Source organism: Odontesthes bonariensis, chromosome 2 (genome assembly GCF_027942865.1).
Source record: "Odontesthes bonariensis isolate fOdoBon6 chromosome 2, fOdoBon6.hap1, whole genome shotgun sequence".
NCBI lineage: Eukaryota > Metazoa > Chordata > Actinopteri > Atheriniformes > Atherinopsidae > Odontesthes > Odontesthes bonariensis.
This window is the reverse complement of record NC_134507.1, coordinates 29,763,464-29,785,060: the sequence shown is the minus strand read 5'-3', so window position 1 is coordinate 29,785,060 and position 21,597 is coordinate 29,763,464. Positions and strand designations below refer to the sequence as shown.

General features: G+C 39.0%; 2 protein-coding genes across 3 annotated transcripts in view; one reads left to right on the top strand and one right to left on the bottom strand.

The window, feature by feature from the left end:
• lhb (luteinizing hormone subunit beta) overlaps positions 1-14,485 on the bottom strand; it is a 155,353-nt gene extending 140,868 nt beyond the window's left edge. Inside the window, exons 1-4 of one of the 2 annotated variants that reach the window (XM_075481085.1) lie at positions 14,361-14,470; positions 13,985-14,076; positions 11,728-11,846; positions 8,372-8,718 (exon numbers count right to left, since the gene is read on the bottom strand). In XM_075481085.1, the coding sequence (XP_075337200.1) occupies positions 8,476-8,718; positions 11,728-11,846; positions 13,985-14,075 (453 nt within the window). In that variant the 5' untranslated portion in view covers position 14,076; positions 14,361-14,470 and the 3' untranslated portion in view covers positions 8,372-8,475. Of the gene's footprint in view, positions 1-8,371; positions 8,719-11,727; positions 11,847-13,984; positions 14,077-14,360 lie in introns of those variants that run through there. The other variant, XM_075481093.1, reaches the window with a different exon arrangement.
• Positions 14,486-16,328: 1,843 nt separating this feature from the next.
• On the top strand, positions 16,329-19,947 carry cox20 (cytochrome c oxidase assembly factor COX20). Its single transcript, XM_075481106.1, has 4 exons — positions 16,329-16,474; positions 18,375-18,489; positions 18,619-18,682; positions 19,028-19,947. Exons 1-4 carry the CDS (start codon positions 16,442-16,444, stop codon positions 19,170-19,172), a joined length of 357 nt encoding a protein of 118 aa, XP_075337221.1. The 5' UTR covers positions 16,329-16,441; the 3' UTR covers positions 19,173-19,947.
• The last annotated feature ends 1,650 nt before the right edge of the window (positions 19,948-21,597 follow it).

Genomic DNA, 21,597 nt, shown 5'->3' with positions numbered 1-21,597 from the left:
TTTTTTTCTGAAGAATCTTTCTGTATTCTTTCACTCTGTCAGTTGGAGCCTCCACTCTACACACGAACATTCCGTGTCATTGGAATGCATTGTAAACTCAGAAATCATCAAGGATTTTACTAAATTTTTTAACTGTGATAGTTCAACATTGGCAGAATATTTTAAAAAGATGCATCATTTAGTAATAGCTGAATGTCTTGTGAACATTTTAAAGTTTGAATGGTGTCTGTAGCTGAAAGTATGCTAAAGTAGTTAGGTTTGAAAGAGGAGGGAGCTTTTTTAGTGATTTGAAAAGATTTACCATTATTTTTAAAGACAGGAAAATTTGAACATAAACTAATATTTTCAAAATTGTAAAAGTCAGAAACACCAAATGATATTGCCAGTCTCCAGAGAGAGCTGAACGTTTTGTACAAAAATAGTTTAATTTGCTTAAAGTGTGCGGCACGAGTTAGAAGTAGTAGAAAATCATTCAAATGCAAGAGCTAACAAAAGCTTCCTCTTAAAGGATAATTTGTGGAAAGAAAAAGTCTTCATGCTACAGTCATTTTCATGATGCAGAATCATGTGTCAACATCTTCTTTTGACTTCTTAAGAAAAGTAGACAAAGATTAACTGCATTCTCACAATTATAAATAGAAACAGTTCCCAATAACTAGAAAAAGCAGTAAGTATGCTGATGAGCTTGTTAGATTCGGTTCTTTTAGTAGGAGGCTCAAGAATGGACCGGAGTAATTCAAGTGAAAATGAAGTGTTTATTGGCAGTCACACACCCAAGCATATCAGCGCTGGGCTCAGTGGAACAGAGCTCCCGCAGGAAGTCTGTCAGACTGGCCCTGATTTCCGGTTACAATTCGTATATATGTCTCATAGTTTCCCACGGTGGATCCCTTGTTGATCAAATGTGATTGGATATGCATACTAACCCAAATAATGTGTGTGTGTGAATCTGCCCTTGCTTTCCCAGGCTTTCCTAATTGTTTTGTCTTTCTACTCCTGGATCACTTTAGGTCATCATGGAAAAGTACTGAGACTTATTTCATTCATAATGTCTAAGAACAAAGCCAATTTTAACAATCCCCCTTTTGAAGTGATTTTATCATTTCAACTAATTCAGTCAAATAACTGCGGTAGGAATGTCATTTTCTGTATTGTGTCACATCTGTATTAGCAGTAGCAAGACTTTAGCAGCCACCCCCCAAACTGCAAGAGCCACTTACCTTTTGAGATGTAGCACAACCAGTTAGGAGACGTCTGTCATCCCCCTTTTGATGTGACTTCATGTGTTATTATGTAAGCTTATGTGAAAGCTGTTCATCATTGCAATTAAAGCAGCAAGCAAGTCTTCATTGCACAGGCATGGAAATAGTAAACATAATTCTAATGCTTAAGCTACACCTTCAAATCCGGACTATTCCATCATTTTACTCGGAACAGAAACTCTTTCCGAGAGGGTTAAAACCTTCATAAGTCACTGATTATAACTCTGCAAATAAGCACATTTAGAAAATAATTTTGATGCGTTAGCAAAACCTTCTATATCAGGAGTATTAATCAAGATTCTAGAAATAGAGACTCTTTTCTAGTAAGTTTAAAACCTTCCTTACTCAACTGGTAATAATTCCGCAAATGAGCACATTTCTTAATAGATTATATGTAAATAATAATTTGCTATATGTATTGTGTGTATGTGGCCCCGAACCTATCCTCTGTGGACTTTTTGTTCATAATGGCCTAAACCCTTATGTGGTTAGCAAGGCCTTGCTTCCCCATAAGTACCATAACAACACAATACTGATTAATCCAAAAAATTCACATCATTTCCATACTACTGACACTCAAACATTGCATACGGCCATTAACATTACCAGCAGGTTCGTCCACCGTTTGCAGCGAATAGGAGCGAAAACCCGATGTATCCGGGAAAAATTCACCTATGGCCCCTAGTTCCACTTGGCGACCGACCAACTTATTACCGTTCTAAGTCTAAGGTCCCGCTCCAAACAGCCGAGTCACCCCACTGGCAATTGACCTTCTAAAAATGATTCATTATCAGCCTTTAAGAGGAATTAGCTAAACACTTTAAAAAGTGAAACACAACAAATATAAATTTAACCAAGGCTCGACTATATGAGTATATTAGCCTCTTGAACAATTATGATTAACTTTTCTTTTAAATGATATATCTTTCTTAGATGACCACGTGACGAGTCGTGTGGTCTCTTGTGGTCCAATCCTGTCGGTGCTCTGTTTTCCTCTTGGCTGAACGTCTGTTCAGTACTCTGATCCGGAACTAATCTTGGAAGGAGAGGTCACCAGTACATCGCTTCCTTGAGGGATATTCAGCATCCCCTCCCTAACTAATTTTCTTTTGGGACAATTTCGTTTTGTAGTTCTCCACCATCATCTTGGCATGATGGGCAAGGCCTCCCAGAACTCAAGCTTATGAGTCCTCCGGCCGTACGTCCTGTAGTGGTTCTGAATCTGTGGAATAATATTAGCAAATCTCGCAGCGCAGTAGTGCAAAATGTCATTTGCACTGTATTTTTATACTTGGGGCATGTCTCTTTGAAAGGTTCAATTTTAATGCCCAATTCTTTATTTATTTAATTTTTCATATGTACCCCAAACCAAAACAAAACCAAAATAAAGAAAATAAATAAAAATCAAATAAAAAATCATAAAACAAACATAAACGAAAACAAAACAACTGGCCAGTTGGTATAACCCTTGCTTTTAGGAACTAGAATAGTCATCAAACTGCTGTGCAGCCTTAGGGCGTAGTCACACCTACCTCGTTTGGTCCGGACCAAACGACCAAACGGACCAGATTTCCGTTGGTTCGGACCTTTTGGGATGGTCTGAATACAAACCACCGAACTCTGGTCCGGACCAAACAAGCGGACCGAGACCGAGCTGAAAGGTCGGACTCGGTCCGGATCAAACGAACCCTGGTGCGGATCTTTTGGAGGTGTGAAAGCAGACCGGACCTAATCCCAGACTTTTTGCTTTTTTGTACCTCGGGAGCATCCGTCGTTTGTCTGCTGCTAGGTAACAGAACAGAGCGTCGTTCTTCTAATTACTAGACCGGCTGTGGTAAAGCTAACGAATGACCGAAAATAATATTTCTAGACCGAAAATGAGTAGGGGACAAACGTGGGCCGAAGAGGAGACCCGTGCTTTTGTGGACGTTTGGGCAGATGCCCACATATCATATACGTTGAAAAAACATATAGTTTTGATTATATTAAAAGCAACGGCACGGAAAGCGTCCATGACTACATTCACTTTTGAACTTAGCACTTTGTGTTGCGCGTGTCGATTCTAACCAATAGCCGAACGACTTCAGGGCGCGTGGCTTTGATGACATATTTTGGTCCGTTTACTGAAATGTACAGTCTGAAAGCGAACCGCACCAAAATGAAAAAAAAAGGTTCGGACCAAAGCAAGTGAACTATCGGACTTTCCTGGTCTGAATACGCCCTTAATGAGAAATCCAGTGCCATGTCCTTTCTTTTGCTGTGAAAAAACTTCAAATTATTTAGAGAACACATCATCACGATCAACATCAACATCAACACAGTTGGTATAATCCTTGTTTTTAGGACAATACTAGAATTCTCAACAAGTTGCTGTTCAGCATTCATGAGAACTTCTGTATTATCCATTTATTCTGCCGTGGAAAAATCGTCAGACAGTTTTGGGATCATGACAACACACAAACAACACTCAACACCAGACAACACAGGTTAGGACAACAGATGACGAACATATATCGCATTTCTGGGTTTGATGAGGCAAACCTCCTGTTTTCATTGCGGTCTAAGTATACAAAAAGTGGTCTTCTTATTCTGAGTTTGATTCCATGTCTTCCTTTTCCAGGTCCGGGAAGTCTTAATGCAAAAGAAGATATAAACACACACAGAATTTTTGGGAAAATTTGAGAAGTTTTAGTAAACCATGATTAATTGTTAATTAATTGCCGAACTGCTCCACTGCAGTTTCTCCTCCTGTGTTGTTGTTTGCTGTAGGACAGAAATGTTTGTGGTTAGATGTCACTTTGGTATCAGCACAGCATCAAGAGAGCAGACATTTCTTTTCCATGCCTAACTGATTAAGTTGCTTTGGATAAATATTGTCTGTCCTCTCTTAATTCAGGTCAGAGCGTTAAAAATAAAATTTCAGCATAATCTGCTTTTTTCTTACTTGTTAGTTAGTAATAATGTTGTTTCATTTTTACCTGTGGCCGTTTCGTGATGCTGAGCCGTACACAGACAGTTCAGGATCAGCATTAAGTTTTTTCCGGTTCTAATTGAATCAGAAACACCTCATGTGGTATCAACGGTGTGACATCAGAGCTGTTCCTAACCATAACATGATACCATAACATGTTTCCATACAGATATTAAAAGCCTAGTTTAATTTTATTTCTTTATTTATCCTAATTCATCCTTTATTTTTCTTTGAGGATCACATTGTGGTCCCTGCTTCCAGTATGTGTGGCGTGTGTGTGTGCGTGGCTTTATATGTGAGTGTGCATGTCTCTGTATGTGGCCTTGGGTTTCACTGCTTCGTTTGATCTGAAAGGTCTTTGTTCTATATTTTCTTGGGTTGAGAAGTGCTATATAAACTGCTATATAAATAATGTCTGATTGATCGATTTAGTGTAGTAGATTAAAAACTTTCTGGTCATCTCTAATGGAACGTCTTCCGATGACCCAAAACACCTAATCGCAGAACATTTCATTCATCCCATTCATATCCTTTTTCTTTCAACCACAGGCACTGACTCAGCACAGTTTGAATTTCCATCACGCCACCTATTGGCGTCCTTCTCCTCCCCCCTCAGGTAGCCCTTGTCCCCCAAGCCGTTAGTGCCCCTTTGGGAACTCCCCCTTTGGGAATTCCTCAGCCCCCACTCACCATGGCTGTCGCTTGGCAACCGAACCTTTTTCCCCACATTCACACCTGTCCTCATAGTGTCCCAAAAAAGCTATGGACAGGGTATTTTCTCCCCGTCCAGGCCTCATGTGGGACAACCTGAAAACATTCATATATAGGTCATATATTATATCATATAAAATAGTAGGTTAAATAATGCATAATATAATGCATAGCTTCAGCCAAATTAAGTCTGTGTCTGCATAGATCGTTATTTTGGCTACCCAAGTTGCACTCTGCTCACTGTTTTTAAATGCGCCATGAAAACAAACCTTGACTTGTCTTGTTATGGCTCACTCTTTGCTGCAGCTGTCCTGTTGCTATTCTCCCAATGCCCTAATCTATCCAAACTTCTATGAAGCACTTTGCTGCTTTATTAAGTTAGCATATTAATTGTTTCATAAATCTGTTGCAGTTAAGTAGTTAAATGATTTAGTTAAATAGTCAAATGGTTTAGTTTGAATCTAAATATTGGTGATAACTATTGACTCCGAATTGGTGACAAGAGGCAGGAAATTCCGAGCAGCTAAAATTTTAAAGTCAAGTTAATATCTCCTAATAACAATAAAGGCTAAGCCTCAATAACTTTAATATGTTATCAAATTGTTTGACATCTGACCGTCTGGCTGCGATATTAAATCCTAAATCCTGTTTTATTCCTTTTAACTTATGTCATTTGGTCTGACTGCCTGCTCTCAGTCCTGTTTCAGGTGGAGAACATTTTTTCAGATTGTATTTTAATTAAAGGAGCAAATCTCCTAAACACTCTGCTTGTGTTTATGACTTTTGCTTTTAAGAGAGCTGTTAAATCCTATTTCAGCAACAATTTCTATGAATGTCTCAAACACTGTTCTTCCTGGATTTATTGTTTTTTATCTCATCTCTGTGATTTTTTTCATTGTAAAGCTGTTTTCAGTTTATCTACATACTTTGGTGTCTTTCCTAATCATATGCATTTTAAAATAGATGGATGAATCAATACTATTTGCTCTAATACAAAATTAAACCTATATTATAAGCAGTATATCATTATAAACATAGGCCAATGATCACCCAGAGTCTGTTTGGATTGTTCTCACTCTCAGGGCTGAATGAGAGAAAGAAAAGACAATCTTAGGGTGTGTGCATTTATGATAAAGAGAACAACTATAAAATTAACTTGGGAATATTATGGCTCAAAAAGCGTTTGAGGCTTTTCATTATTCATTATTCATTATTTCCTGTAATGCTGCTGCACAGCTGATCTTTAGTTAGAAACCTCAGGCCTCAGGTCAAGCCTCCAAATCTGTTAATTCTTTCTTATAGGTCTCTTATTAGTGCTTTGATGCTGAAAAACAAAATTATTAACTTTTGTCAATAAACTTTGGGATCAAAGATATCATATATCAACTTTTTCCTTCTGTATCCTGCATGTGCTTGATTCTTACTCTCTCGTTTGTTTTGAAAACATTTTGAACACACACACTCAGCCTCAGTGGAGCAAACTCGCACACTCTTTTTCTGCATTTCTCCAGTCCAATTTATCTGTCCCTCGTTTTACTTCTCACCATGGGACCATTTCTTCCATCTTTCTAACGTGTCAACCAGCACCGACCCCAGCGAGCTGGATTTGCATTTTTTCCAGTCGTCAATCAATTTTTGTGACATATTCAAAAGTTATACACGTGTTATTCAAAGTATATGGAAGGCCTTAGTTGCCCAAATGCTGAAAGTAGTGAAGAAACTTCTACGCAGAACGCTGTGTTCTGTGCGCTCCACTTATCAAAGCATTTGTTTATTCCAAAACTTTGGGTCACACCATAAAAATACTGATTTCCCCAAACAAAGCGACCCGTATAAGCACGCGCAGCCACTTGTTCTCCCCCCTTTTTATCTATACCAAACCCCAATATTGAACAGAAACCACTCGAGATCTGCTGGCGCAGTCAAATATCTTCGAGCGGCGAATCCCCCCACAGTTGTATGAAAATTAAAAAATCTGACCCTTAGTATCCTTTAAGTATAAATTGACTCTTGTCAACCCGACTATATTTCTATATTTCGGTTTTACAGACTTCGTCGAACCCCGGAAGTCTCAATCCCTCGTTCTAACTCTCGTCAGTGGAGAATCTTCCGTGTCGGAATTCTAATTAGTTTACCCATTCAAGATGGGCTTTTATAAACTACTTCGCATCACTTACCAAAAGTGCACGGAAAAAGCACCACAACTGGGATCTTCATTTATAAAATGAATTTATCTTGTCTTACTTTCCGAATTGACTTGACAGGACACTTATATACTTTCCCTGTGTGTATGTGTTTTTATATTGGACGTGTCACCATTCAATGCAAACAGACAGACAGTACATTAACACTCAAATTATCATGACCAGAGGACAACTTAATTCAGACAACTTCATTTAGGTTATTCAATATGCAGAAATTTTACATTTAGACATTAATTGGTGTTCTGCTCACCTTTTTTCTGGCGCCTGATTGTCTGAAAAAAGCTGTCCCTCCTATCACCTCGAGGCGTCCTCCCTCGCACGGGGGTCGGTCGCACGGCACGGTGGTCCTTTAGCCTTCCAACCTCGTGTCACGGCACCATTTTGTTAGATTCGGTTCTTTTAGTAGGAGGCTCAAGAACGGACCAAAGTAATTCAAGTGAAAATGAAGTGTTTATTGGTAGTCACACATCAAAGCATATCAGCGCTGGGCTCAGTGGAACAGAGCTCCCGCAGGAAGTCTGTCAGACTGGCCCTGATTTCCGGTTACAATTCGTATATATGTCTGATAGTTTCCCACGGTGGATCCCTTGTTGATCAAATGTGATTGGATATGCATACTAACCCAAATAATGTGTGTGTGTGAATCTGCCCTTGCTTTCCCAGGCTTTCCTAATTGTTTTGTCTTTCTACTCCTGGATCACTTTAGGTCATCATGGAAAAGTACTGAGACTTATTTCATTCATAATGTCTAAGAACAAAGCCAATTTTAACACGGTGCTTTATGTCTTTCTGAGGAAGATGGGGATCAAACTACTGACCAGCCGCTTTCCTGAGCCGCAGATAAAAAGATGAAATACATTCTCTGCAACATTCAGGTCGCATAAAGGTACTTTAAAAGGTGCTTTTAAATCTTAATTCCCTGCTCAAACAAGCAACACATGGGGGTTGTTTTTGCTTTTTGGATATTCTGTGTGTGTACAATTCATAAAGTAAACAAACTGTTTATTCTCTTTCAGTGTGGTGGTGAACTGTTTACTTTAAGTGTTGCTGCTATAAAAACATAAATGATTTATGAACTTGTAGTTTTCTCTTAAATATCTCAAAATGGGCTCTACGGTGGTGTATCTAGTGGCTCAAAAATAGAATTGACGGGTCAAAATTGAAACAAATGCATCCCTTACTGGTTGCTTGAAGTGGTTGATCGCACCAGTGAATGACAAATCTTTGGCTTTATGGAAGTTTAACTTTAATTTCACAAGAGAAAAAGGATCCTTTTCTCAAAGACAGCAAACCAAACTAATTGCAGGGTTATATGCGCTACGTTTTGTTACTTGAGACTGTAGTAAAAATCAATGTCATTCATGCAGAAGTTGGGCTGCAGGCTCTCGAAGGTGCAGTCGGACGTGTCCATGGCGCAGCCGCCGCAGTGGCAGCTCACAGCCACGGGGTAGCTGACGGTCGGGTCCACGCCAGGCAGGCAGTCGGGCAGCTCAAACGTTTTGTAGTAAAACTCTTGGTACGTGCACACACTTTGGTACATGTTGCTGAACCATGTCTTCATGACAGGGTCCTGAAGGGAGGCAGAAATAACAGATGAAGATAGTGAAAACAGTCACAGCATCAATGGCTGTTTGAACAAAAAGGTTGGCGGGTATCAAACTCAGCAAAAAAAGTACAAATCCAATCATTCTCCTTCTTATTATTCATAATATAATTAGGGCTGGGCGAGTTAACTCGTTATTATCGCGTTAACTCGTTAATTATTTAACGTAGATAAATATTTTATCGCGCATTAAAGCTGCCGTCGGCAACTTTTTTTTAGTCATATTAGCTTGAACTGTCATGGGATTCTGGAAGTAGAATATTAAATAGGCTGTTTAGGAAAAATCCCGAATTCTGTAGCTCCCTCTAAAGCCTGTAATTGTGCTTGCAAAAATCGAGCGCTCCCGGCTGTTTTTAACCAATCACGTTAGGTTTATTATTTATCTATTATCTGAGCAGAACAGTCACCCACCACGTCTTCCATGCTGAGCGTGAGTCTGCCCCAGCTTGTGTGCGCGCACACTGGTGTGAACTCACGTGCACAACCTCGTCCACAGAGGGGGAGGGGTTTGGGGGGCGGTTTGGAGCTTGGTAGAAGTTGGGGGAGGGACCTGAAAGTTGCATCAGTTCGAATTTTCCGACTTTAGACCCGGAATTTTGAAAACCTGCCAACGGCAGCTTTAACGCAGGTTGTATTTTTTTTAATGTTTTTATTTTTTAAATTTTTTTAATTAACAAAAAAATATTTTGTTCCTTTAATTGATAGGAAAGTTCAGAGACAGGAAGCAGGGGACAGAGAGAGGGGGAACGACATGCAGCACAGGGCCATCCAATGCGGAACTCAAACATGGGCCAGCTGCAGCGAGGACTATAGCCTCTGTACATGGGGCGCCTGCTCAACCCACTACGCCACGGACCACCCCGTTTCATTATTCATTTAATTATTGTAAAAGTCTGTTGCTCACAGGCTTTTATTTTGTAAAAGTCTGTTTCTGTCTGCTGCAGAACCGGAAAAGAAAGTAATCGGCGGATCCACCAAACATGGAGAAGGGTACGGAACTTTTACTCGGCCATTTTCATTTTAAAGTTCTTCCAGACGGCGGAGTCGACAGAACCAAAGTCATCTGTAAACACTGCCAAGTTGAATTGTCTTCTCAGCGTAGTAGTTCCAGTCTAAAATATCACTTAAAGGCAAAACACACAACTGATAGCAGCAAGTCATTCAAGGAAACAGACAGTGGAGCGAGGCTTCTACATAAAAACTACAGAAAGATGCTGATGTTAAAAGTGTGTTTGCACAACAAATGTTATGGCACTTTCATTCATATGGCAGCACATTTAAAATAAAGCTAAAAGCTATACACTACTTTTGGATTCATTTTTGGATTTTGTGTACAAATGCGATTAATCAGGGAAATCATGTGATTAATTAGATTAAACATTTTAATCGTTGCCCAGCCCTAATTATAATATTTATTCAAGCAAGAAAAAGTGTCGCCCTGGCAACACAACCACACACACAGACACTGAAAAAGCCAAAACATAACTTTTCCAGAGCTGAAACAGAGAAAATGAGGGCGGCATTCATTTTCTAGTCCAGTTCGAGGGTGTAAACGATCACGCTGTCATGAATCACTGGGATTTTATTAATTTTTTTTAAAACCTCTGAGTAATCTCTCATTTTAACAGGAACTCATTTGTTTCCTGTCAGAAAAAGAGTGTGGTTAAGAATTCTCAGAATTGGTCACAGTGAGAGTGAAACAGGTGCGTTTATGGACATTTCAACAGCGAAGAAAAACTATAAAGACTTGAGTCACCCAATGATTTCTAGAGCTTGCAAATGCATGATTATCTGTGCTGTTTGAATTTAATTTTGATCAAATCTGACATTGATTATTGATTATTCATGAATCCTATGAATAATATATGCCGTCTTAGGTCCCTCCGATACGTTTCAAGTCGAGCACAAACATCCAAACTCAAGAAATTTCGGCCCATTTTCCCCTTTGAAGCATTGCTGCTGTAGTTTGATGGTTTAATATGGTTTTATTTCACTGAGTCATTTAACTTAGTCGTATTATAACACCGGGTAACTGGCACCACACACACTGTGCTTTATTTCAACTCACTCCCACATGCATTCTCCTTCTTACTGGATTTCTTGTGAATCAATCACCTTTAGAAAATAATTCTCAACCAATGCGAATCCACTCCGAATATAGCCAAGGTTGTTATAACTCACTCACACACTCATATAACCTAGTTAGCTCAGGTGGTTGACATTTCTTTGAAGACACTAAATGTTATAGTTTGTCAAGGATATAAGAAAAAAAGTAAAAAAACAGGAAACTTTTCAGTCACTGAGCACTGAAAATGGGTAAAAACATGTCTTGATATTATCCTTTTTCCACATAAATCTGAAGAGAAAGTCTGCTTCGTTTCCTCTGACTGTAACAAATATAAAGATATTTACACGTTTAGCTTAAATCTGACTGATCGCGGTGAATTCTGCATTAACGTGTAATCATATCCAGCAGCTTTCCGGCACATTTGACTGATTTCGACATGACATGCTGAAGTAAATCATTTCAGGTCCAGTTTTTAAGGATGTGATGTGGGCAGTTTAGCATTTGAATTGGCTCAATGTTTTACATTTGAGATTTTTTAATTATGTTAATTGAATAGGGATTTCATGCCTTTTTAAAACAATTTTGTCCAAATTTTGTATAATTCGACGGAAAAAAATCTGTCCATCCATCCATTATCTATACCCGCTTAATCCAATTTAGGGTGGTGGAGGGGGTGGAGCCTATCCCAGCTGTCATTGGGCGAGAGGCGAACAAACAACCCTGCAGGCTCACATTCACTCCTTTGGGACAATCTAGAGTCTTAAAATCAATCTATTTCTAAATAATATCAGTTCAGCTATCAAATACAATGAATTCCTGAGGTTACATTTCTCCAAACAGTAGATTTACAGCACTTTTAAGACCATTTAATTCCCCTTTTTTCTCTTTCTGTTCACTTTATGACCCACCTTAGTGACGCAGTGCCCACTGCAGATGGTTGCTTCCACTGGATGACACCTGGCACAGCCGTCCTTCTCCAGAGACACTGTTTGGTTGATGGGCTGGCAGAGCGGCAGCTGGAAGGCCACTGGTGATAAAACAAGATGCATAGCATATTATTCCTCTATGTGTTCCACAGAAGATGGGACACATTAGAGTCCTGCTAATCCTAATCTTTAACTCAGAACAAACGTCTTCTATCTGCGTCATCTACACTTTGATAGTGAATAATCATTCATATCATACATAAAATCACTGTACAAACCAGTGGAGGGCAGGGTTAAAGTGTATCCTATTACATTCATAATCCCGGAAAAGATTAACGAACTGGTAAAAGTATCTGTCTGGTAATTAAAAACAACTCGTAAATAGTTAGTAAATATGCCGTCTCAGCTGGCCTAACAGGCTGTATGTTAGTATGATGGAAAATAATCAGTGTTCATTAAAAATACAAATTCTTGTGATAAATATCCATAAAGTTATGGGCCAGAGGTTTTCCAGCTGTGTGCTATAGATGAAGATGGGATGTAATTACCTCCATCATGAATCATAAAAAGGTACAAGAAAATATTTTTAAACAAGTACATGGAAGAGGAAGTATGTTAACGGAGGACGATGAGGGATAAATATATGAATAGAATAGGGTTAATTGTCATATTGTAATTTAATTAGTTTATGGTATATATTTATTTATGGGGATAGTTGAATATATATATATATATATATATATTCATATTTACATTTACATGGATATGTGTGTAGTATATATTTATTTTTGTGATTATATATTTATTTAGGAATTGTATACATTTCTATAGGTGTATTGTAGTTAGGATATTTACAAACTGAAGAGTAGTTAAAAAGTTGTGGGAAACTAAAAAGTATTGTACTTCTTCCCATTCCTTCTTCCAACAATGTGCGGTGTTTTGTTATGTATTAGCACTTTATGTGATTGAATCTTTTTTTTTTAAATTTCTCTTTTTCTTTCTTTTGTATGTACAAATAGTTACGTATATTTTTATACATGTTCGAAAATAAAAATCTATCAATCATCATCATGAATGAAACTGAAAACAAGCCAAATGCTGGAGTTTTGTTTCCACATATGTGTATTTGTTGTAAAAGTATCCGATCTATGTTTGCTTTATCATTCTTTAGGGATTTCAGAACAGTTTTTACAGTTAGTCTAACTCATCCATGCATTCATCTCCAGTAGACTCCATTACTGTAACGCTCTTTTAACTGGACTTCCCAAAAAGAGCATTAAACATCTGCAGCTCATCCAGAACACTGCTTTTAGAGTTTTAACCCGGACTAAGAGATCTGAACACATCACAGCAGCTTTAAAATCTTTACTCTGGCTTCCAGTCAGTCACAGAATAGATTTTAAAAGCCTGCTGATGGTTTACAATCTGTGATCTGTTCAGAGAATATAAAGCCAGCAGAGCTCTTAGATCCAAGGACTCAGGTCAGCTGGTCCAGTCCAGAGTCCAGACTAAACATGGAGAAGCAGCATTTAGCTGTTATGCTGCAAACAAGTGGAACAAACTGCCAGTGGAGATTAAACTTTCACCAAATGGAGACATTTTTAAATCCAGGTTAAAAACATTTCTGTTCTCATGTGTCTATGCATGAAATCTGCACGATATCTTTGAACTTATCTGGACTGTTGCTTGTTTTTAAATTCATTTAAATGATTTTATTTGTTTCTCTTTATATTCTTTTATGTATTTTTAATGCTTCTTCCACTCCCTGCTGCAATGCTTTTATTTTATGTGAAGCACTTTGAATTGTTTGTGCATGAAATGTGCTACAAATAAATTTGACTTTGACTTTGATAACAATGTCAGAAATCTGCAGAAACGGGCGTAAATTCTGTTCGTTTTACGTGAAATGTCGGGTAAAACATGCATTTGTATCATTTCACTAAATATCTATCAAACAAACTTTACATTTACAATCACTTAAACAGAGAAAAAACGTCAGTTTCTGACATCAAAAAGCATCTATAATACCAATTTGAGAATAATTCATTCATAACTTTATTATATTAGGAGTTAAGGGTTCAACAGCCACTATTCAAGCCTGACGAACTCGTAATAAATGCTGTTGTTGCTCTGTTTTCTGGTGATAAACGAACCCCTTTCTCCTCTCAAGATGCCACTGAATTCCCTCTATTATATCTTAAACACCTAAGACTTGAAACTTCTTTACAGTTCGTCTAACCTGCAGGAGCCAAGGGCCAGATGAAAAAAGAGACTCCTAGAAACAAGCTCATCATCATGGGGAACATCGTGATGCTGACCTGTGCCACCATCCTGTAGGAGACAGAGTGGGCCAACAATTAATCAATAATTATAAAAATAACTTGTAAATTCTTCCTGTGGGAAACAAACTGCACAGTTAGTCGTGAAGAAAGATCATTTAGAAACAGTTCTTGCCATCAAAGAATAATTTTCTAATTGGTGTGTTTGACGAGTTGGGATAGATAAATACAATAGATTATCCTTCAGATAATAGATTATCTTTAAATCATCCATAAAAGACCTGGAGAGTCCCACTCAGATCAATCCTCCCGCTCTCACAGAGGTCAGTGACTTACCTCCCAGGTGTCTGCAGGCAGTGAGCGGCTGAGCTCAGCTGCCCTGCTCAGGTTTTATACAGCACGCAGGAATCTGAAGTCCAGAGCCACACATACGGGATGCTACACAGTGTGATTACCTCTTTCTGTTAAAAGGATGAAACACAAACCTTTATTTATCCCAGGGATTAACCTCTCACAGAATATTTTTTTTACATCCTGTCACAGTCAGCAGATGATGAGGGGTGCCTTGCTCAAGGAGAGGAAGGAAGCCTTTAATCTGTAGGACTCAGATAATCGATCAAACCTGATAGATAAGCCAATATACACAACTCTTCTTTGTGCTTGATATAGTCCCATATGGTCTAGCAGTTAGGATTCCTGGTTTTCACCCAGGCGGCCTGGGTTCGACCCCTCGGTATGGGAACTGATAATTTAATGTATTTGTCAACATATTGCCGTTTATTTATAAGACACCTGATCCGGTCAGAAAAATGTCTGATACGGTAATATCTTGTAACGTAACAGGATGGACTTGCTCGTGCATTGCCAAACCAGCTGGTGATGTAATCCTGTTTTCTGAACACAGGAGCACAGTGACACTGACTTCCCGTTTTGCCTTTGTTTACTCTAGATTTGATCCTCTTGTTTGGAGCCGCGTGGCACCTGGAAGGATTAACGTCTTGATTCGGGTTTAGATGACACAATAAGATTAATGTTTCTTTGGATTTTGGCCTTGGGTTTCAGTTGGGTTATATATCACTAAGTGGAAGAACCATGTCATCTGTATTACGTCCAATTTGGCAATTTCAGGATGTCACGTGAAACATTTCTTCTTCTTTTATTTTTTTTAATTTATTTAAATGTCACATTGACAGAACAATGACATACTCAAAAGTAAACAGTTTTTGTTCTTTTAAATTCACATATTCACACCTGCTCATATAGTACAAATTGAAAGAAAATAAATGATTGTAGTGTGGGCTTTGTCTTATCGAAAAATAAACGTTGAAAGATCTTAGATGCACAAGCTAATAAAAAAAGGGATAATAAATAATAAAAAAACAAGGAGAAAAGAAAAGGTAAGTCCATTCTAAACAGTTACAAGGGGTTAGGACAGGTTAAGATTTGCTATGAGTGTATAATTGATCTGCATGGGGATTATTTATGTTTCAGACATTTTTGTAACGAGGATATATATTTTTTAATGCAAGCCATGAAGGTGGGGATTTGACATATTATTGTGAATAATAATATTTAGTAATGATGATGAGGTTATTTACCAAGAACTCTGTTTTTTTTTTTGTTTTATCTTTGAGGATTACACCTACTTGCGTGTTTTGAAAAGACCAGAAGTCAGTGTTTATGGAGAGATTTCCACAAATTTTGAATCTTTAAAAAAAAAATCATTTGAGGGATAGATGTTGTTTATAATTTTTAAATGAACTTCTTTACATTTTGGGGGAACTGGGAATTTGAAGTATTTTGTCCGAATAGTTGATTTTTCAGATTTGTTATAATCTCTAAGAATGAATGAGCTTTTTTACTATACCTGGGTATAAGGTGCTTACTGAATACTTTTATATTTTTCACTTACTAGGTCGAAATCATCTAACTTTATTTTATGTAAATTTGGAGTTGGAACATTCAAGATATTGTTCTTTACTGATTGGATAAGGACACATGAAACATTTCTACTGTGATCTGTAAAAAAAATACTTTGATCAAATCTAATATTTCAAAAGGAAATGTAGTCAAATTAATTAAAATAAAATAATATCATGTGACCACATCCCTAATTGAATCGGATAATAGAGCTAATTTTAACATTTAAGATGTTAATTTTATTTTATTTATTTGACATAAATGACTGGAAAAAAGAGTCATAGTGCAGAGTTTAGCTGTATTTCAGCCGCTGCTAAATGAAGAAGGGGTCGGAACTAAACATTTAGCGTTCGCTCGTGTATTGTCGGTGGTTAAAAACAGACGGACCCATTCGGCAGGTTTGGCGCATGCGTATAGGCAAGGCGGTTATAAAATTTGTATTCCAGGGTGATAAACTGAGCGTAAAGTGGACAGAAGGAGCCTGATAGTACTCAGAGATGGCAGAAGAAGAGGGGGCGACTCAGAACAAGGTCAGAACTTTAAGTTATTGTTCGCTGCTGGATGAGAAAACCATTAAAATGTCATGGTGGCGTCCAGGTTTCAGAAGGTCAACAAAAGCGGCTCACAATAACAGTTTCCAGTGTTCTTATCGAGGTTTAAAATCATTTAAAAGCGCCACTGTGTTGCTTCGCAGCAGTCGAACAGGGTTAGCTAACAAATGTTGAGTAAATGCATCTTGGTTATCGCAGTTGACATTAGCTTAAAGGAATGGATCAGTTCTAACATTTAGAGGGGTGTGTTGAGTTGGACAACCTTCATCAGACACGGAGGCCTCAGGACAGAACATCCCCACAATGCTTCTACCCAAAGATCAACAAACACAACCAACAGACTCGCTTTTCTGATTAGATTCTTTGAACATCTTCATAATCTTCCCAGTGGAGATCGATCATTCATCACTGAATATCCCTTTCATCCACAGACAGTCCACGCCTGCTTCCCTTCAGCCTGTAACCTTATAACCTTGTTTTCTGCTGTTTAACTGTGAGTGACGGTTCACTTCTGGGTGGAAATCCCGTTTACTTCAACTTTAACTCTCCTTTCTGCCCATTTATCCCCATTTCTCTTGTACATTTTGCTTTATGAGTTTTATAGCCTGACACTTTGACATCTTCCTTGGTCGCTTGAATTGTTTGCCTTCTGCAACCTTCCCATTTTGTTTGTACTGTACTTGCTCTGAATTCTCAGCACAGCTGATTGGATCCATCACATTTGGCCTCTCTCCGAGTTAAACGACCCTCTTGAAGGAGTTTTATAATCCTTTTTGGCATCATGTATCCTGCTGATTGAGCTCTGAAAACACTCGCTTTTAACTGCATACAATGCTCCACTATTAAATACGATTGTCTTGTGTTGTATATCTAATTTATTTTTTTATTTTATAAAATTATAGACAGCTTTTTATTAGGGCTGGGCAACGATTAAAATGTTTACTCTAATTAATCACATGATTTCCCTGATTAATCGCATTTGTACGCAAAATCCAAAAATTATATATAGCAAAAATATATTAGCATTTAGCTTTATTTTAAATGTGCTGCCATATGAATGAAAGTGCCATAACATTTGTTGTGCAAACACACTTTTAACATCAGCATCTTTCTGTAGTTTTTATGTAGAAGCCTCGCTCCACTGTCTGTTTCCTTGAATGACTTGCTGCTATCAGTTGTGTGTTTTGCCTTTAAGTGATATTTTAGACTGGAACTACTACGGTGAGAAGACAATTCAACTTGACAGTGTTTACAGATGACTTTGGTTCTGTCGACTCCGCCGTCTGGAAGAACTTTAAAATGAAAATGGCCGAGTAAAAGTTCCGTACCCTTCTCCATGTTTGGTGGATCCGCCGATCACTTTCTTTTCCGGTTCCACAGCAGACAGCAACAGACTTTTACAAAATAAAAGCCTGTGAGCAACATACTTACAATAATAAAAGCCAAAATTAAAACTCGGTTAGAGTCCTGCATCGGACAGCCCTGTGCTGCGTGTTGTTCCCCCTCTCTCTGCCCCCTGCTTCCTGTCTCTCTGAACTTTCCTATCAATTAAAGGCACAAAAGCCCCCAAAAATGTTTTGTAAAAAATTGGGGGGGAAAAACTGCATTAATGCGCGATAAAATATTTATTGACGTTAAATAATTATCGAGTTAACTCGCCCAGCCCTACTTTTTATAAATAATGTTATGTTGAATTGTTGCTGCTTGACTCCTGCTGTGAGTTGGAGCTGTATGAGTAAAACTGAATAAGATTTGCATAATTACTTTACTCCTGAAACTCGCAGAAAGATGTAGAAGACCGTGTGCAATAAATAAAAGTGTGAGTCTTGTGAGGTTTTACGGTCTGCTGATTTTTGTCTATCCTGTCTGTGTTCTTCAGGGATTTAAGCTGTTCGGGATTCTGGATGTGCAGAAGACACCGTGTGCCAGAGACGCCATCCTCCATGGAGCAGGAGGCTCGCTAGCTGCTGGCCTGCTTCATTTTCTGGCAACAAGTAATTTCATCTTTTCGTGCCTCATCTAAGGCTTGTTCTGCGACAGTCTCTCAGACAGAATGATTTAGATTAAATTGTGTTTGAAATGGTTGTTGAGCTCTGAGCAGCAGTCTGTGCTCCTGTTCTCAGGTCGGGTGAAGAGGTCCTTTGATGTAGGATTCGCCGGCTTCATGCTCACTACGCTCGGGTCCTGGTAGGTCTTAAAGGGATAGTTCACCTCTTTTGACATGAAGCTGTATGAAATCCCATACTAGCAACATCATTTATGAACATTTTCTTACCCCCAGCTGCGTCCTGTGAGCCGAGTTCCAGCCTCGTTTTGGTGTTGATGAAGGTAGTCCGGCTAGGGGTTTAAAAGATAAAGCGTCTTTCATAAATGATGTTGCTAATATGGGATGTCATACAGATTCATGTCAAGAGGCGAACTATCCCTTTAAAGTCGCTTCCTTTCTCATTTTTTGTTGGTTTGTATTTGTTTGACATTCTCTAAATGAGAGAATAAATCGTTGGCTGACTTTTGGTTGCGTCTCCTCGGCAGGTTTTACTGCAGGATGAACAACGCTAAGCTACGTGCGCAGCAGAGGTTGATACAAGAGGGCATGAAGAACAAGCTTGTGTATGAAGGAACCGTTCTGGACCCCACAAACAAACCCAAAGCAGAAGCACCGTCGAGCCCCTCGTGATGTCCCATGAGCCTCCTCTCCCTCCTCAGAGAGGATGCAGGACTCATGTCGGGGTGAACTGACTGAACCCTGTTTGACTGTATAAATGATGGAGAGCTGTACAACCAATATTTTAAGGATGTTTTCTTGTCGTTTGTTGACCTTTTGGTTCTGTTCAGCGACTTCTCGTGGAAGTGTGAGGCGAAGCACTGCCAAACTCAGAGCAGTCGGTGTTAAGTTCACCTGAGCCAGACTTTAACTGAGCAGAAAGCTGCACTTTTCTTCTACTTTTAAGGTTTTTAATGCTCGGTCGAGGTGTTGAACAGGCAAATTCACTCAAATACACCTGAAATCCTGTGGTTTCACTGAATGTTCCGTTTATTTTACACATTATTTTACACATTACCCTCAATATGTCAGTCTGTAATGTCAGTGAGTCTGAACTATATGAGTTTTTGAACCTTAAACCTGTCAGAGATGTATATATATATATATCTCCACCAACTCTGAACAAAACGCTCTCTGGATTCATGTTAACGGTTAATCATAATTATGCATCATGTGTATTGCTTAGATTGATCCTGCAAACATGAATAACGTTCACGTTGGAGGGAATGAAACACCTGAACGTGCCCCAGTTGTTGATGATGTTGCTGAGAGTGCAGAGCAGCAAGCTTTGGGATTTCATTTTGAGGCAGAACTCAAATACACTTGTAACTCTGATGCTTTGATTATTTATGTTGAAGATAAACATATGGAACAATAAATGGTGAAAATGAATTTTTAACAACTGAAACCTGCCTGGACTAAATTCACTGTCATGAGAGATGAGAAGGATGAAGATAAACTGACATAAGGAAAGGAACCTGAAGCTCTTCATACTCCAGGTAAGAATTATTTGGCTTTGATATGAACTTTAAGTGATAATGTGTCTGCCAGACTTTCTTATTATCTCTTAAAGTGTTCTGGAGCAAAAGTTCTCCAGGTTTTCTGAAGGTTTTGTTCATTTTCAATCCCTGATCGTTTTAAGATAAAAGCTGACCGATGAATGGCTTTTATCTAAGAGAACTTTGTTCCCAGCAGCCTGTCACAGAGACACATCATTTGTTCCCGTTTCTTTAGCTGCATCTGTGAAAAACAGCAAAGATAACACAGTGTGACAGACAGAAAACAGGATTTCTGCAGCAACAAGGTGATTCCCAAAGAGCTGTTAGCTGAAAACTTGGCATATCTCAGCATGGTGTGTCCTTAAAACATTTGAGGAAACTGGACAAGTGGAGGACAAAAGAAGAAGTGTCAGGCCTAAAGAACTATCTACAGCAGATGAACAGGATCTGAAAGTGATGTCCTTAAGAAAGAGGAAAAAATCCAGCAAAGACCTGACACAGGAGCTGAGAGATGCATCTGGACCTTCAGCTGATCCATCTGCTGTTGGCCCAAGCCTCATCAGAAATGGGCTCCATGGAAGGGTGGCTGTCAGGCAGCCGTTCTTAAGGAAGGGAAACAGGGAGAAAAGGCTGAGCTGTGCCAAAGGACACAAGAAGTGGGCTGAAAATCAGTGGCAGCAGGTCTGATGGAGGGAGGAATCCTCCCCAGAGCCCGGAGCTCAACATTACTGAAGCAGTGTGGGATCATGTTGGCAGAGAACGCAACAAAAGGCAGCCCACATCCAAAGAAGAGCTTTGGGATGTCCTTCAAGAAGCCTGGAGAACTATTCCTGAAGACTCCTTAAAGAAAGGACAGAAAGCTCGTCTGAGAGGGTTCAGGCTGTGATGGAGGTGTTATGTGCTTTGGGCACATTAGTAATTATTTTTGGTAATTAATTAGTTTACGTTCATTGGAGGCGCTGTTGGTCCGCCTATAAATAGGCTGGGTTTCGACATGTCGGGGAATTCCACTTCCACCTTGCCGCTCGCTTCCGCTCGCTCCACCACCAACGGGAACGCGCCTTGAGGCGGTGCGCGCTCGTCCAGTCGCGGTAGGCCGCAGCTGACGTATAGCCTGTCATGCGGTATTTTTGGTTAGTCTTTGTTTGTTCGTTTTTCTAGTTATGATTTTGGCCTGGTGGGACCGGTTGTCCTGGTTTCGATCTTTCTTTTGCATTAGGTTCCTTTTTGCTTTTAGTCCGGTAGCCTACTAGTAGGGGCTTCGACGGCCCTGTATAGGGTTGGCCCCCTGCTGTACCGTTTTGTTATGTTTGATCGGCTCACCAGGTCCAACTTTTGTTAACACTTTTGGGGTTGTGTTTTTTTTCTTTTTCTTTCTTTTTTTTTGGGGCACGGGAAAACTGAGGGAAGTTTAACTCTCTTTTTCTTCACAGAAAATCAAAAGCAGCTGAATCGAGCACTAAAATTCCAGAGAGTTTAATAATAAAATATATATTTTTGTACCCTCAATCTTGTCTCGTGTCCTCCAAATATGGTGTGCCTTGGTGGCTGTAACATAT